This window comes from Tamandua tetradactyla, chromosome 1 (genome assembly GCF_023851605.1).
Source record: "Tamandua tetradactyla isolate mTamTet1 chromosome 1, mTamTet1.pri, whole genome shotgun sequence".
NCBI lineage: Eukaryota > Metazoa > Chordata > Mammalia > Pilosa > Myrmecophagidae > Tamandua > Tamandua tetradactyla.
In genome coordinates this window covers 183246101-183260805 of record NC_135327.1, presented here as the reverse complement: position 1 = coordinate 183260805, position 14705 = coordinate 183246101, and the positions used below count along the sequence as shown (strand labels likewise).

General features: G+C 41.0%; 1 protein-coding gene across 2 annotated transcripts in view; it reads right to left on the bottom strand.

Annotated features, from left to right (window-relative positions):
• Positions 1-14705, bottom strand: part of TBXAS1 (thromboxane A synthase 1) — a 189946-nt gene that overhangs the window by 57811 nt on the left and 117430 nt on the right. For both annotated transcript variants that reach the window (XM_077147249.1, XM_077147279.1), the window contains exons 6-8: positions 11367-11455; positions 9138-9286; positions 7279-7409 (exon numbers count right to left, since the gene is read on the bottom strand). In XM_077147249.1, the coding sequence (XP_077003364.1) occupies positions 7279-7409; positions 9138-9286; positions 11367-11455 (369 nt within the window). The remainder of the gene's footprint in view (positions 1-7278; positions 7410-9137; positions 9287-11366; positions 11456-14705) is intronic.

Below are 14705 nucleotides of genomic sequence, written 5' to 3'. Positions count from 1 at the left end.
GATGCAGAGAGAAAATGCCCCCAAGGAAGCTGTTTGAAAGGAGAAGCTGTTTGAAATGAGAAGCTAGGAAAGAAAGCTAGCAGACATTGCCATGTGCCTTCCCAGCTGATAGAGAAACCCCAAACGTCATTGGCTCTTTCTTGAGTCAAATTATCTTTCTCTGGATGTCTTAGTTTGGACATTTTTATGGCCTTGGAACTATAAACTTGTAACTTAAAATAAATTCCCTTTATAAAAGCTGTTCCAAGATGATGGCTGTTCTAGTTTGCTAGCTGCCAGAATGCAACACACCAGAGATGGATTGGCTTTTAATAAAAGGGGATTTATTTCGTTAGTTCTTCAGAGGAAAGGCAGCTAAGAGCAGGGTGATCTCTGCTGGCCTTTTCTCTAGGCCTTTGGGTTCCAACAACTTTCCCTGGGGTGATTTCGTTCTTCATCTCCAAGGGCCTGGGCTGAGCTGCAAGTGCTGAGATGCGGTATGCTGAGTTGCTTGGGCTGTGCTATGCTGAGCTCTCTCATTGAAGCACCAACTAATTAAATCAAACATCATTTGTTGCAGCAGGCATGCCTCCTAGCGACTGCAGATGTAATCAATAACAGATGAGGGTCACATCCCATTGGCTCATGTCCACAGCAATAGAACTAGGCACCTTCACCTAGCCAAGTTGACACCTGAATCTAACTACCATAGTGGCATTGTGAGGTATGGTTAGTTCATCCTCCAGAGTAGCTAGTAAATAGCCAGGAACTGTACAGAACAACTGCTGGGGAAACATCAGTGATCGGACACACAGTATACCAGTCTGGACCAGGTGGAATGGCTGAGATCCCACACAGAACTGTAAGTCCCCCAAGCCATGGAGGTTAGCACCCCCCACCCCCATGGTCATGGAAGGCTAGTTCTCTGAGGGGAAAGGAAACAAGCAAGGCTTTAGCTTAACCAAACTCCAAATTAAGGAATTAATTAACGCATTCTGACTAATGAGAACAGGTCCCCAGTACAGATAAACCTGTAATAAGCAGTAAAGGAACTAGGATTTTTTGCCCCAGCAGACAGGAAGTGGGGCTGACATAAAAACAAAAAAATCAAAAAAAAAACAAAAACAGAGGCTTTTTGAGCTGGACAGTACAAAATACTAGAAAAAGGCTGGACCCCAAGAAAAGGGTCACATAGAGCCTAGAGATACATACAGCCATGTACCAACTCAAGCTCTTGATTAACAAACCCAAGGAGTGGGATCCAGCTCTGAAAAGCCTTTCTTTCTTTCTTCCTTCCTTCCTTCCTTCCTTCCTTTTTCCCTCCCTCCCTCCCTCCGTCCCTCCCTTCCTTCCTTCCTTCCTTCCTTCCTTCCTTTTTCACTCCTTAATCAGCTCATTAGATAGAACTGGAAGCACTCTCAGGCTCCTCCACTGCCCCAGGCAAGGCTGGAATTAAGCCTGTCTGAGGGATAAGTAACTAGTTAGGTGAAAGAAGTTAATTCCCTAAAGGGTGTATCTTCCTTAAGAAAAGGGGGTTGGGGCCAGCTGAAGTGGAATCCCTCTTTCGAGGAATTCAGACCCCAGGGACTGGGAAACAGAAGTAATCAGAGCCAGCCTACTACCTCACCTCTGTTTCAACCATGTCCCTGGCAGGAAAAGTCTACTGAAATTAAAGGCACTGTAACACTTTAAGCTGGTGGTAAGCTTTGGGCAGATAAGGACCACATGCTGGGCAGGATAGGAAAAATAGAATCTAGGGGCTTCATAGGAAAGTCTGACAACCTGCTAGGCCTCACCCTCAGGGAAAACTGATGATGACTACTCTTTCCTCCTGAGACATGGGCCTGTCTGGTCTGGGAAAATATGACAGGATCTATAATATCCGTGGAAACACTCCTGAAAAGAAAAAAGACTCCATATAGGCAGAGCAAGACAGAAAGCAAGAACTCAAAAATTCTGGTTGGTTAAACAGAACCTATGCTAGAGGTGTTGAATTGATTGTCAAAGAACAGATAGATACAAAAGCCATTCAGTAAGAAAATCCTAGGTAAAAAAGTGAAAACCAATTCTAGAATTTAAACTAATTAAGGAAATCAAAAGTCTAGACACCAGCAAAAAGTAATGAGTCATACTAGGAAAATTGAAGATATGGCTGTGTCAAAGGAACAAACCAACACATCAAATGAGATATAAGGGTTGAAACAACTAATTCAGGATGTTTGAACAGATGTGGAAAATCTCATCAAAACTCAAATCAATGAATTGAAGGAGGATATAAAGAAGACATTGGACAATTAAAAAGAAGAACTCAAAAGTTTGAAAAAACAAACCACAGAACTTATGGGAATGAAAGGCACAATAGAAAAGATAAAAAAAAAAAAAAAGAAACCTTCAAGAATAGGTTTGAAGAGTCAGAGGAAAGAATTAGTGAACTAGAGGACTGGACATCTGAAATCTGACACAAAAAAGAAAATATAGGGAAAAGAATAGAAAAATATGAGCAGGGTCTCAGGGAATTGAATGATAACATGAAGCTCACAAATATACTTGGTGTGGGTGTCCCAGAGGGAGAAGAGAAAGGAAAAGGAGAAAGACTAATGGAGGAAGTAAGTCACTGAAAAATTTCCATCTCTTGTGAAAGACATAAAATTACAGATCCAAGAAGTATAGTGTACCCCAAACAGAATAGATCCAAATAGACATACTCCAAGACACTTACTAATCAGATTGTCAACTGCCAAAGACAAAGAGAATTTTGAAAGCATAAAAAGAAAAGCAACCCATCACAAAAAAGGGAAGCTCAGTAAGACTATATGTGGATTTCTCAGCAGAAACCATGGAGGTGAGAAGGCAGTGGTGTGATATTATTTAAGATTCAAAAAGAGAAAAACTGCCAACTAAGGATTCTATACCCAGCAAAATTGTCCTTCAAAAATGAGGGGGAGATTAAAGTATTTTCAGACAGTCACTGAGAGATTAACAAATTGACTCTGCAAGAAATACTAAAGGGAGCACTACAGGCAGACAGGAAAAGTAATAGGAGAGAGAGGTTTGGAGAAGAGTGTAGAAATGGAGACTACTAGTAAAGGCAAAAAGAGAAGAAAATTAAATATGACATATAAAATCCAAAAGACAAGATGGTAGAAGAAAGTACTGCCTTTAAGTAATAACACTAAATGTTAATGGATTAAACTCTCCAACCATAAGACATAGACTGGCAGAATGGATTAATAAATAGGACCCTTCTATATGCTGTCTACAGGAGGCTCATTTTGGACCCAAGGACAAAAAATAGGTTGAAAGTGAAATGTTGGGAAAAGATATTTCATGCAAACAATACAGAATACAGGGTAAAGGATGATATCATCTATTTGGGCTTCTCATGCCTCTGAATCAACAGGCGAGGAAGAGGATTACTGTACTGTCTGGGGTGATTGATCCTGACTCTCAAGGAAAAATAGGACTGCAGTTACACAACGGAGGTAAAGAAGACTTTCCCTGGAATACAAGAGTTCTCTAGGGCATCTCTTCATACTACCATGCCCTGTGATTAAAGTCAATGGAAAATTGCAACAACCCAACCCTGGCAGGACTATCAATGGCACAGAAATTTTGGGAATGAAGGTTTGGTCACCCTACCAGACAAAGAACCACAAGCAGCTGAGGTGCTTGCTGACAGTAAAGAGAACAAGGAATGGGTAGTGGAAGAAGGTAGTGATAAATTTCAACTATGACCACATGGCCAATTACAGAAATGAGGACTGTGGTTTATAAATATTTCCTCCCTGTTTTGTTATGAGCATGTTTGTATTTGTATATAAATCCAATATCTTCTTTTCTTCTTATCATATGACATAAGTTGTGTTGTTAATGTTGTAGTATTTAAGTTATAAGATACCAAGTTTAAGAGTGAATGTTATCTAAGGACTTGCACCCTATTCTGGAGAGATTTAGTGCATTTCCGGTTGTATGAAGGGCAGTTGAGTATTGTTAGGTGAAGCATATGTCTGATATTGTGTTCTATTTAGAGATTATGTATGGTTTAAGGTGATGTGTATAGCTGCCCAATTGACAAAGGGTGGACTGTGAAGGTTAGGTCAGGTGTTAACTTGGCCAGGTGATGGTGCCCAGTTGTCTGGTCAGGCAAGCATTGGCCTAGCCATTACTGCAAGGGTACTTCATGACTGGTTGATAAACCAGAAGGTTGGTTTATTAGATCATCAGTCAGTTGATTGAATCTGTGGCTGATTATATCCATGATCAACTAAGGGTGTGCCTTCCACAAACAAGAGAATCCAATCATTTGGATTTGATCCAATCAGTTGAAGACTTTTAAGGGAAAAGAGAGAATTCTCACTTCTTCAGCCAGCCAGCCTCTCCTGTGGAGTTTGTCAAGAACCTTCATTGGAGTTGCCAGCTTCACGCACAGCCTGCCCTACAGATTTTGGATTCTTGCATCCCCACAGTAGCATGAGACACTTTTATAAACCTCATATTTACAAATATCTCCCATTGATTCTGTTTCTCCAGATAATCCTGACTAATAGAGGTATGTAATAAATAATTCCACAAATAAAAATGTAATGCTACAAATGCATTTTGATGAAGAATGTATTGAATTTGCATGGTATTTAGAGTAAGAACCTCAAATAAGAGAAACACTTGCCAGCTTTATGACCGTGGAGGTCCTGACATGCCTCAGGACTAAGCCTGTGCAAGTTGTAAACATTGAAGCTAAGGAGGCCACGCCTAAGCTTCCTGACAACTTGCTGTGGTGTGATAGCTGAGAGAATAACCAAAGATCAGCAATAGCTGGCTGCCTGATTCCACCCTAGCCCTCTTTGTTCTGATTTCCAAATGGCATCCTCCAGGGCTAGCTTTCCCTCAGCGTCCACCCTGCTGCTTGGTCCACACCATGGTGGTGCTGGGACCCCAGTGCTGCACCTGCTCCCGTGGGGCAACACTGAGCAGAGAAGGGCAAGATGGCATACACAGGAAGTGAGAGTCCTCTCCTACCTGGGCTCCTGGAAGCCAGCCTAGAACCCAAGAACATCCACAGCCTCTTGATCGGCACATTTGAAACTCCCCAGGGTGTGATGTAGTTGTGGTCCCTGAGGCTCGATTGTGGCTTTCCTGGGGTGGGGAGGGGGGCATGATGGGTGGTAGGCCACAGCATATCAGTGCCACTGCATTTCTCCAGTGGCCAAACCGCAGCCGATAACCTTTCCTTTCATTCCAACTTAGAGAGGCTGCAAAGGGCTGTCAGAGCCTTGTAGAAATCTGTCTAAACCTCCAGCTACAGAGGCTAGAGGAAAGGGCTTCTCCCTAGGGCCTGTGGGCTGGAGAGGAGCATTAGTGGAGACGGTTTTTATTATTTGCACTGCATGATGGAGGCTATTTGAACACTGCTCATTTAGGGCTGAAACAGAGCTAGTTTATAGTTATATCCAAGAAAAATACTCACCCTGATAGATGTAGGTGTCTAATCCACCCATCGGCTAGAGCTTAGAAAAATATTTACCTTTTAACATCTGCGCTGCATTTTCCACTGCGCAAACACACATCTGCTTGATGGAATGTATACAGACTTTAGACGGTTTTAAGTGAAGTTTTCTTAGTAAACGTATAGCTCTGCATTGACACGGGCAGTCCTGGATTTGTGGTTGGGGGGTTTCTCTCAGATCAACTCATTGTTTGAAACAAATAGCTCTCGAGTTTATAAAAGGAAAAGCTCTAGGCAATCCCAGTAATTGGATCTTTAATAACCTCTCGCCTCTTCTTAAGTTATTCAGTGCAACAGTTTTAGAATTCGCAGCCTACTGTCACAGCCAATGGGCTTCAGCTGGGGCTAGGGGGGTGGAGGCTGGCTATAAAACTCACACAGGGGAGCCCCCACATAACTATATTCAGGTTCAAAAATTGTGGTCTCATTGAAATGCTAGTGATCAATGAAAGGGAGGGGTAAAGGGTATGGTATGTATGAATTTTTTTCTGTTTTCTTTTTATTTCTTTTTCTGAATTGATGCAAATGTTCTAAGAAATGATCATGATGATGAATATACAATCATGTGATGATTAAAAAAAAAACACCCCAAAATGGTGCTCTCTTCACCGCTGCTTCCCCAGGCTTCTATACTCATTCTGTGGAGATGCATGCTTTGGATCAGAGTGCTCTGTCTGTTTAGGTTCCAGACTCAGGCTAGGGAGTCCAGTTGGCTGATCTTCCCGTCACACCCTGAAGGGCATTCAAGTTACATTCAAGAGGCCGTGTGTGTGAGCGACACGTGGTCACCTGCCTCCATGTACCAGAATCTGAAGTTAAGCAGGATAAAGTTGCGACCCAAGGCCTCCCAGCGGGTCAAGCCGCTAAATGATCCCTGATTTCATTCCAGGCCAAGGCCTTAACGATCAGAGAGCATGGTCTTTTGTTATTAACCCCCCTGAGTCAGCCAGTCTTTAAGGAAATGCCTTGAAAGCTATCACTTCAACAAGTCAGTTTAAGGCACAGACATTTCAGCCCTGTTTTCCCTTTTAAATAATTTTCCTTAGTGTGATCAGGCCCTTAAGAAACAGCATTTACACATCCATGATCATATCCAATATTGAAATTATTTTCCTTAATGCTGAAAATTACTATTTCTATTCCTAGCCAAGTACAATCAATATATATTGATGCCTACTATGTGCCAAGCATAGTGCAAGTCTTTAAGGAAGAAAGAAAACCCTAGGTCTCAGATAAAGCATGCTAAAGAAATGAGAAGGCCCTCAACGATGAATTTTGTAGAAGCATCCTCCATCCTGAGAAGGAATGTAGGATTGATTGATAGTTGCCTGAACTCCTGTCTGATATTTATGCTGTTTGAGCTGTAAATGTACATTTTGCCATTTTGCCATATAAAGAATATGCTCATGAGTGTTACATACATGTAGCCATATTTACCTAGAAAATTTTGGGGGGCTATTGTAAGCTATGCTTGGGGTGATACCTGAAATGTACAGGCATGTCAGGTTGGGGGGCAGCTTTAATTCTACTCCCTCATTTTGAAGTGTGGATAAATTGCTCTAGGCTTCACCTCCCCACTGTGCTTTCCCAACACTGTTTTCCTTTTTCTTTCTTGTTTGCCCTTCTTCAACCTTTCTCCTTTCCTTCCACTGCCCCTGGGAAGCTCTAAGTGATAGATCGTTAAAGAATAACATGGTGTGATATCTGGGGTTGGGAGGAAAGAGAAAGAAAAACGAAAGTGATGCCAAATTCATTTCTATTCCACTTCAACACTATGTCCTATTAAAATACTTTACCTCTTCTTCAGATTGCTGGTCCCGCAAGGCGATCACATTCTTAATGAGTTTGTTAAAAAAGTCATTTACTTCATCTTGGTTCTTATTGGGCAAAATCCGGGCCAGTGGAACCATTATGGATGGAAACGACACTGAAAAAAGGAAAGCAAAAGTGGCATTGAAAGGGGTGAATAATAAACCAGTTCATCAGATGCCTGTTACCAAGAAGCAAACCCCACCCCGGCCTTGAATTAGCATCATTTTTTAGGCTTGTCTTCCCTACTACCTTGCTGCTCCTTAAACAGCAGGTATATCTTTCTCCGTCTTTACATTCCCCACCATTCCTTGCACATAGTAAGCACTTAACAAATGTCTGTACAACTGCATCCTCACTTCTGTCTGAACCTCCAGAGGCCCATCTGGGTCCCAGACATCTCTCTCACCAAGAAGAATAGATTACAGGCCATGTTTCAAGTATTACCAAGTGGTAGAAACTGAACTGCTTTCTTAACTTTCATGTCACTTGCTTTTACATTTTTTTTCACTCTGGATAACCATCCCCAGAGCTGCCACTTGAACTGTCTGTCCTTAAGAGCTGTCACTGCAGCTCTTGACAAAACTGCCATTTCCCCCTTCCCCCTTGCCTCATGGGCTCCTCCCTTGCTGTGCCACATTCAACCTGGACCCTCGCTGCCATGCCCTTGGCACAGGGCTACCTGGGTTAGGACACTCATCTCCTCTGGGCACCAGGCTGGGTGGGTGAGGCCCTGCAGCAGGGGACCTCAGCTCACTACAGCTTCCCAGCGTCCATGGTGGACCTACAGCCCACCAGGCACTGCGGGGCAGCTGGACTGGAGAGAATCCTCTGGACCCACAGAGGTCTCAGAAAGCTCTGCCTGTTTTTAAGAGCTGGAGCCTAAACCAAAGGTGACACAGCAAGGAGGAAGCTATAGCCATGATAGCAGCGGTGGAACAGTGGAACCACCCATCCTTTAGGACATACGCTTCTCTTCCCATGGCTGGTGGGAAGAGAGGCGTACTCAGCTGGAGCAGCAGGCCGGGGAGTGGTGGGGCCACAGGGAGGAGCTACCTGACCCCATGGTGGGTCCTCCTACCACTTCAGTGGGTGCTGATGGAGATGACAGGGGCGCCTGCTAAAAGTGACTCAGAAATGGGAATTAAACTGACTAAGGAATGAATTGAATTTATCAGCCCAACAGAGTGGTTAGAAATTATGGCAATTTATCAATAATAATCATAACACCTCAATACTTTTTTTTTTTTTTACATGGGCAGGCACTGGGAAATGAACCTGGGTCCTCTGGCATGCCTGCTGTGCCACCGTGGCCCACCCTCACCTCAATACTTCTGTCAAAAAGCAAGGAAAGACTAAAATTGGCCAGAAGGTAAAAAAAATAGAAACCGGCTAGTCTCCACAGCATTAGTTATGCCATTAGTCACCCCTTACATGGGATTTCCAGCTTACTATGCAGTAGGCTTCAGAGGGGAGAAGTTTTCTGAGAATGAATTTTTAGGAGGGGAGAAATATGCACTAGAAAAACGAGAGGTTTGGGGATGTAGTCTTGGCTCTGCCTGTCCAACCGCAGCGTTCTCATCTGTAAAATGGGGATAAGAATTCTTCAGGGGTGACAGGAAGACTAACTGAGGCCACGCCCGCAGAGCACTTAGCCCTGTCAGCTGCTGTTGGTGTTGTGTGGTGGTGACAGAGGCAGGGCCACCTGTGCTGGTGTAAGAGGAATCTGAGAGGCCCTAGGAAGACAAGGCCACCGCAACTCTCAGAGTGACCCGAGTGCCCTTCCCTGGTGGCAGGAGCTTTGCCCTCGTCCTGTCTGCCCGCCCTCGGCAGGAGCTATGCTTACAGATGAGAACCAGGAGAGGTCCGGAGATGGAGGCTTTAGAGAAATCCCTGCAGTACTTCACAAAGGGGTCCTCGGGAGACTTCCAAGAGTTCACCTGGGTGCCGAAGGCGACACTGGCAACCACATCTGTGGTGTAGCAGCTGTAGCACCTACGGGAGATGGAAATGTCAGAGCTCTGAGGGGACTCTGCATGGACCCATGATGGGCACCCCTCCTGTAAAAGGGGGACTCCATGCCCCCGCCCGTAATCCTGGCTCTGCAGAAGCACTCAGAGGGCAGCTTCCTGTGGATCTGAAGGGTGGTGGTGGGAGAGGAGTTGGTGGGTTCAGGCCGTTTGCTCAGGGACAGCAGAATGTGGGAGGAGAGAGAAAACATAACAGCTTATCTAGACAAAGACCAGAGAAGGGGAGGAGAGTGACAATCAACTTTTAAGCTTCGGGTAGCCTGAATTAACCAGAACACAGTCAAATGCCAAGGTGTACACTTTAAATATTCCTTCCTTTGAAGAAAGGGAAGTAGTTGCCCCAAAGCCTGTGCGTTTTACCCCTTAGCTCTGCGAAGTGTATCTCAGCAAGAACCTACTGACTAATGAATACATAACAAATTGTGATTGGTGAATTAACAACCCAATTACCTAGTTTTATTAGCTTTGTCTTCCCATAATGATTTTATGGTTTTCATAAGAGCAACAAGCAAAACCCAAGGTTTCTACACACTCAAAAAGGTACAAGAGAAACTTTGGGACAAGCTTCATGAGTATATGTATATTATTACAGAAAACATACATTGTGCTTTAGAAATAAACAGAAGAAAAAGAGTCCAGCTGTAGTTAATCATCCAGAAAATTTAACCTGTTAGGTGCTAGGAACCCTGCCCCCAAATAGCAATTTTAAACTACATTTGTTGTTTTTGTTATCTTGTAGGAGTAAAAGGATTGTGTTCTTTTTTTAAAAGGCTAAACATTGCGTATTATCATCCTTAAATTAAAATGTCCATTTTCATGGCTTTATTTAGATACACACTTAGTTTCTTTTCTACAGAAGTTTTATAGCCACTAACTTATCATTAGGAATAAATGAAATTTCCAGATAACTTCTTTTATTTTGATTGCTTTTATTGAAGACATTTCTAAAATTGATTACACATTTCTCTTCCATTGTAAAAACAAAAACGAGACTACCAAAGGTAATTTAATCTAATCATAATAATTGAAGAATTAAGGGTTTTGAGTTATTTGCTTTGCTTTTATAGCTGATGAGTCTACCTTATGTTTAGCCAACTGGTGAATCTCATGATCAGAGAGAATGTGTGAGAGAAGACACAATATGATACGATATCAATGATGGTGATGATTATGTTATTGTATTAGCAACGATAATAAGATAAATCTGCTTCTGTTGGCCCACTGCACCAACCCTACTGCTGATCTGCAGCCACTATAATTTGGCATGGGACGACTAAAGGTTTCTAGGGGGAAACCCAGATTACTGCATTTTAAAAATCAGTCTTTTAGATTTGATGAATCATTCATTTTGGACTGAGATATTCTGCCATTCTTCTCGAAATAAGAAGTGCTTCAAAAAAGAAAAAAAATCGATTGTGATGATAAGTGCACGGTTATATGATGATATTGTGAGCCGTTGATTGTACACTTCGTATGATTACATGGTATGTGAATAAATAATATATATATATATATAAAATTACTTCAGGAGATTCTGAAGCAAATGGTTACCCTGCGAATTTCTGCATTTCAACTGTAGGTTTGGGAGTGGATCCATTTCACGTTTTGTTTCTAATTGTGCAATTTAAATATTGATTTTTGAGTGACATTTCTAAAAAACATAAAAATATGAAACAAACAAACAAAAAGAGTGTGTGGGCTTTTTCTAAATTCCCTGTCCTTTTTACCCAGTCTTGTCCTGCCCATTCCGGAGTCTGAATGACTCCGGAATGGGCGAGGGGTGAGTCCATACACGGATGGACAAACCGCTGCCCACTCAAGGATTCCCTCAACATGCTAGATATATCTCCTGTGCTTTACTCACGTTCACTCCACATTTTAAGTGGGCTTCATTTCTTCTTATTAGTCAGCCTGCCTATGCTTTTATGAGCTCTTGGCATTTCCATGGTTTGCTGGTCTCAAGGTAATTGTCCAGCAATTACATACAGTTACAAGAAACAGCAATTTAAAAATGCGATTTCTCCTCTGCCACGTAGCACCCTTACCTCTGGATGTCGAAAGCACGCCCCGATTCTGCATAGTGTTGTAAATGAGTCAGGAGAAGGTCGCAGCTTTGGCTGATTAAAGGAATCATCTGATAAAGAATAACAAAGGTGTAATTAGGACACCATGCAGGGAGGGCATCGAAATTAGCTGCAGATTAAGAGCGGTGTGTCGTGCTTCTCGAGAATATGGACATTGTTTCAAGGTACTTTTTCCCCATCTAAAATTCAAGAGAAGCTCTAAAATTCACAACATTGTAAAATACAATAGCCGTTAAACTCTATTTTTAGATCAATCTTTTTTTTTTTTGAGGCAAAAAGAAGACAGGATTTAGAGTAAATACTGTGAAATAATTATGAAAATGATCATTAAGTGCTTAGACAAAAATGAGAATCGGCACGCAGTTTCATGACATTTGGTTAGCATTAGAGAGTAAATAGACTGCAATCCATATGTACCGTGGTTGGAATGAACTGAAATCCATGTTTGTTTGGTTCCAATTTTATTTTAGCTCTTCCACTAGAATACAGAATGTTTGCATCCAAATGAACCTAAGTTCATATATTTCAACTTCCCATTCCATATAGAAATCATTTTTAGAGCATTTCTGATGGATCATCATTCATTCCTGCTTAAACTGCTTAAATCTGCGTTATAGGGGAATCCTTGACTTCAGGCAACATCCTTTGCAAATACAAGATAATTGTTTAACACCAACCTCTCTCTCTCTCTTTTTTTTTAATATTAAGCAACTTTTTATTATGGAAATTCCCAAGTGTGCAAGAGTGGAGAGAATAGTAATATGAGACTTTATGTAATTTTCACCCAACTTCAACAAATTTAGATTCCACCTTTCACTGCCCACCACTTTGATACCAACAGGCTTTGTGGGACTGGTGGAACTCTTTGTGAAGCCTGACAGACATCTACATGATCTTTTATTCTTTCCTATATATTCGAAAAAAGCAAGCTGGATATTTTGAGGGGAAATATTTTAAATCGGTGCTCATTCTAGAATGAGCTAAAGCAACATGTGTAATATATAGCTCTGAGCATTTTTTATGGAAAACATATTTTGAAAGGTTATCTCTGTTTAGAGTTTAACTAGTTCGATACTAGAACATGAGTTCCTTAGGGGAGAAAAAATTTTTAAAACTTTTTATTTTGAACTATTTTCAAATGTATGGGATAGTTACAAAAATAATACAAAATGCATACAGAGAACGCAACATTCCCTTTATCCTCCCACCAGAAACCCAAATTCATTGATTCTAACATTTTGCCACATTTGCCATATTATTCTATCTATCCATCCATCCACTTATCTGTCTATCAAATTCATCAATCCATTTTCTGAACACTTTATTGTAGATTGTATGTGTTATTCTCCTTGGATACTTATTACTGCCACGTACGTTTCTTAAGAACAAGGATATTCACTTATGTAACCACCTTAAGGGTAGTAGTCAAGTTAAGGAAATTTAACATTGATATAAAACTACATCTATATTCCAATTTTTTCATATGGCCCAATAAGTTCCTCTTGAGCCTTTTCTCCTCCCTTGTTATATCCCATCCAGGTTCATGTATTGCGTTTAATTGTCATTGTCTCTTTAGTTGGGTTTTCTTTTATTAAAAATCTTGGTAATGTATATACAACGTAAACTTCCCCATTTCAACAACTCCCAAGCACACCATTCAATGAAATTAATCACATTCACAATATTGCGGTAACCTCACCACCTTTCATTACTAAACTTTCTCATTGTTCCAAACAGAAGGGCTACCCCCACTAGGCACGCACTCTCCATTCTCCCTGCCTCCTGCCCAAGAACCTGCCCAATTTAATTTTTTAAATACGAGTTTTGCAAGCTTGTGTATTCCCTGATATTTTCTTGGTGGTTACCATGGGGCTTAAATTTAACATTCTAAATCTCTAACAATTTCATTTATTTTACTACCAACTTAACTTCAATAGTATACACAAACTATGTTTCTATACCCTTTCATCCCCCCACCTTTATATGGTTCTTGTCACAAATTACACACCTATACATTACGAGTCCTAAACCACTGATTTATCATTACATTTTATGTTTGTTTGTCAAGATTTACAATTATCATTACCTTTTATACATATGCTTTTTAGATACTGTAGGAAGTAAAACACGGAGTTACAAACTGAAAATGCAATAGTCCTGGCATTTATATCACCCATGACATCGCTCTCACCCTAGAGCTTTACTTCTTCACGTGGCTTCAGCCTATTGTCTTGCTCTTTCCTCTCAGCCTGTAGACCTCACTTCAGCATCTCGTGTAGGGCAAGTCTAATGCGGGTGAATTCCCTCAGCTTCTGTTCATCTGGGAATGTCTTAATCTGTTGCTAACTTTTGAAAGACAATTTTGCCATATATAGAATTCGTGATTGTTTTTTTGCTTTCAGCACTTTAAATACGTCTCCCCACTGCTTTCTAGGCTCTATGTTTTCCAATGAGAAATCAGTGCATAATATTATTGAGGATCTCGTGTATGTGACCTGTTGCTTCTCTCTTGTGGCTTTCAGAATTCTCTCTTTATATTTGGTATTCAACAGACGCAGCACAGTTTGGGTGTATCGGGGTTTATATCAGAGTTCTTTGACCATTTTGGAGACTCATAGTCATGGCTTTTGTTAAATTGGGGAAGTTTTCAGTCATTATTTTTTTGAATAGTCCTTCTGACCATTTCTCTCTTTCTTTTCCTTGGGACTTCCACAACGCATAGATTAGCATGCTTGTTGGTATCCCACAGATTCCTCTGTCGCTGTACACTTTTCTTCATTCTTTCTTCTTTCTGCTCCTCATACTGGATGATTTCAATAGTTTTATCTTCACGTTCACTGCTTTTTCTTCTGCCAGTTCCAATCTGTGGTTGAAGCCTTCTAGGGAATTTTTAAATTCTGTTACTGTGGTCTGCAGTTCTATATGGTTCCTTTTCATAATTTCATCTCTTCATTGGCATTTTCTTCATGTTCATCTATGGTTTTCCTGATTTCCTTTATTTATTTTTTCATGTTTTTTTTTTTTTTTTAGCTCTTTGAGCATATTTTAGACCATGTTTTAAAGATCTTTGTCTTTTATGTACCAGATCTGGTCCTACTCATTGATGGCTTGTAATGCTTTAAATTTCTTGTCTTGAACCATTACTTCCGGTTTCCTTGTATGTTTTGTAATCTTTTGTTGAAACCTGGACATTTTTATGTTTTAATGTGTTATCAATGGAATTTAGACTCTGAGGCATCTGTCACTTATGCTTGTATCTAGCCAGTGTTATGATAGAACTTTCCTTGAATGCCAGGAGGT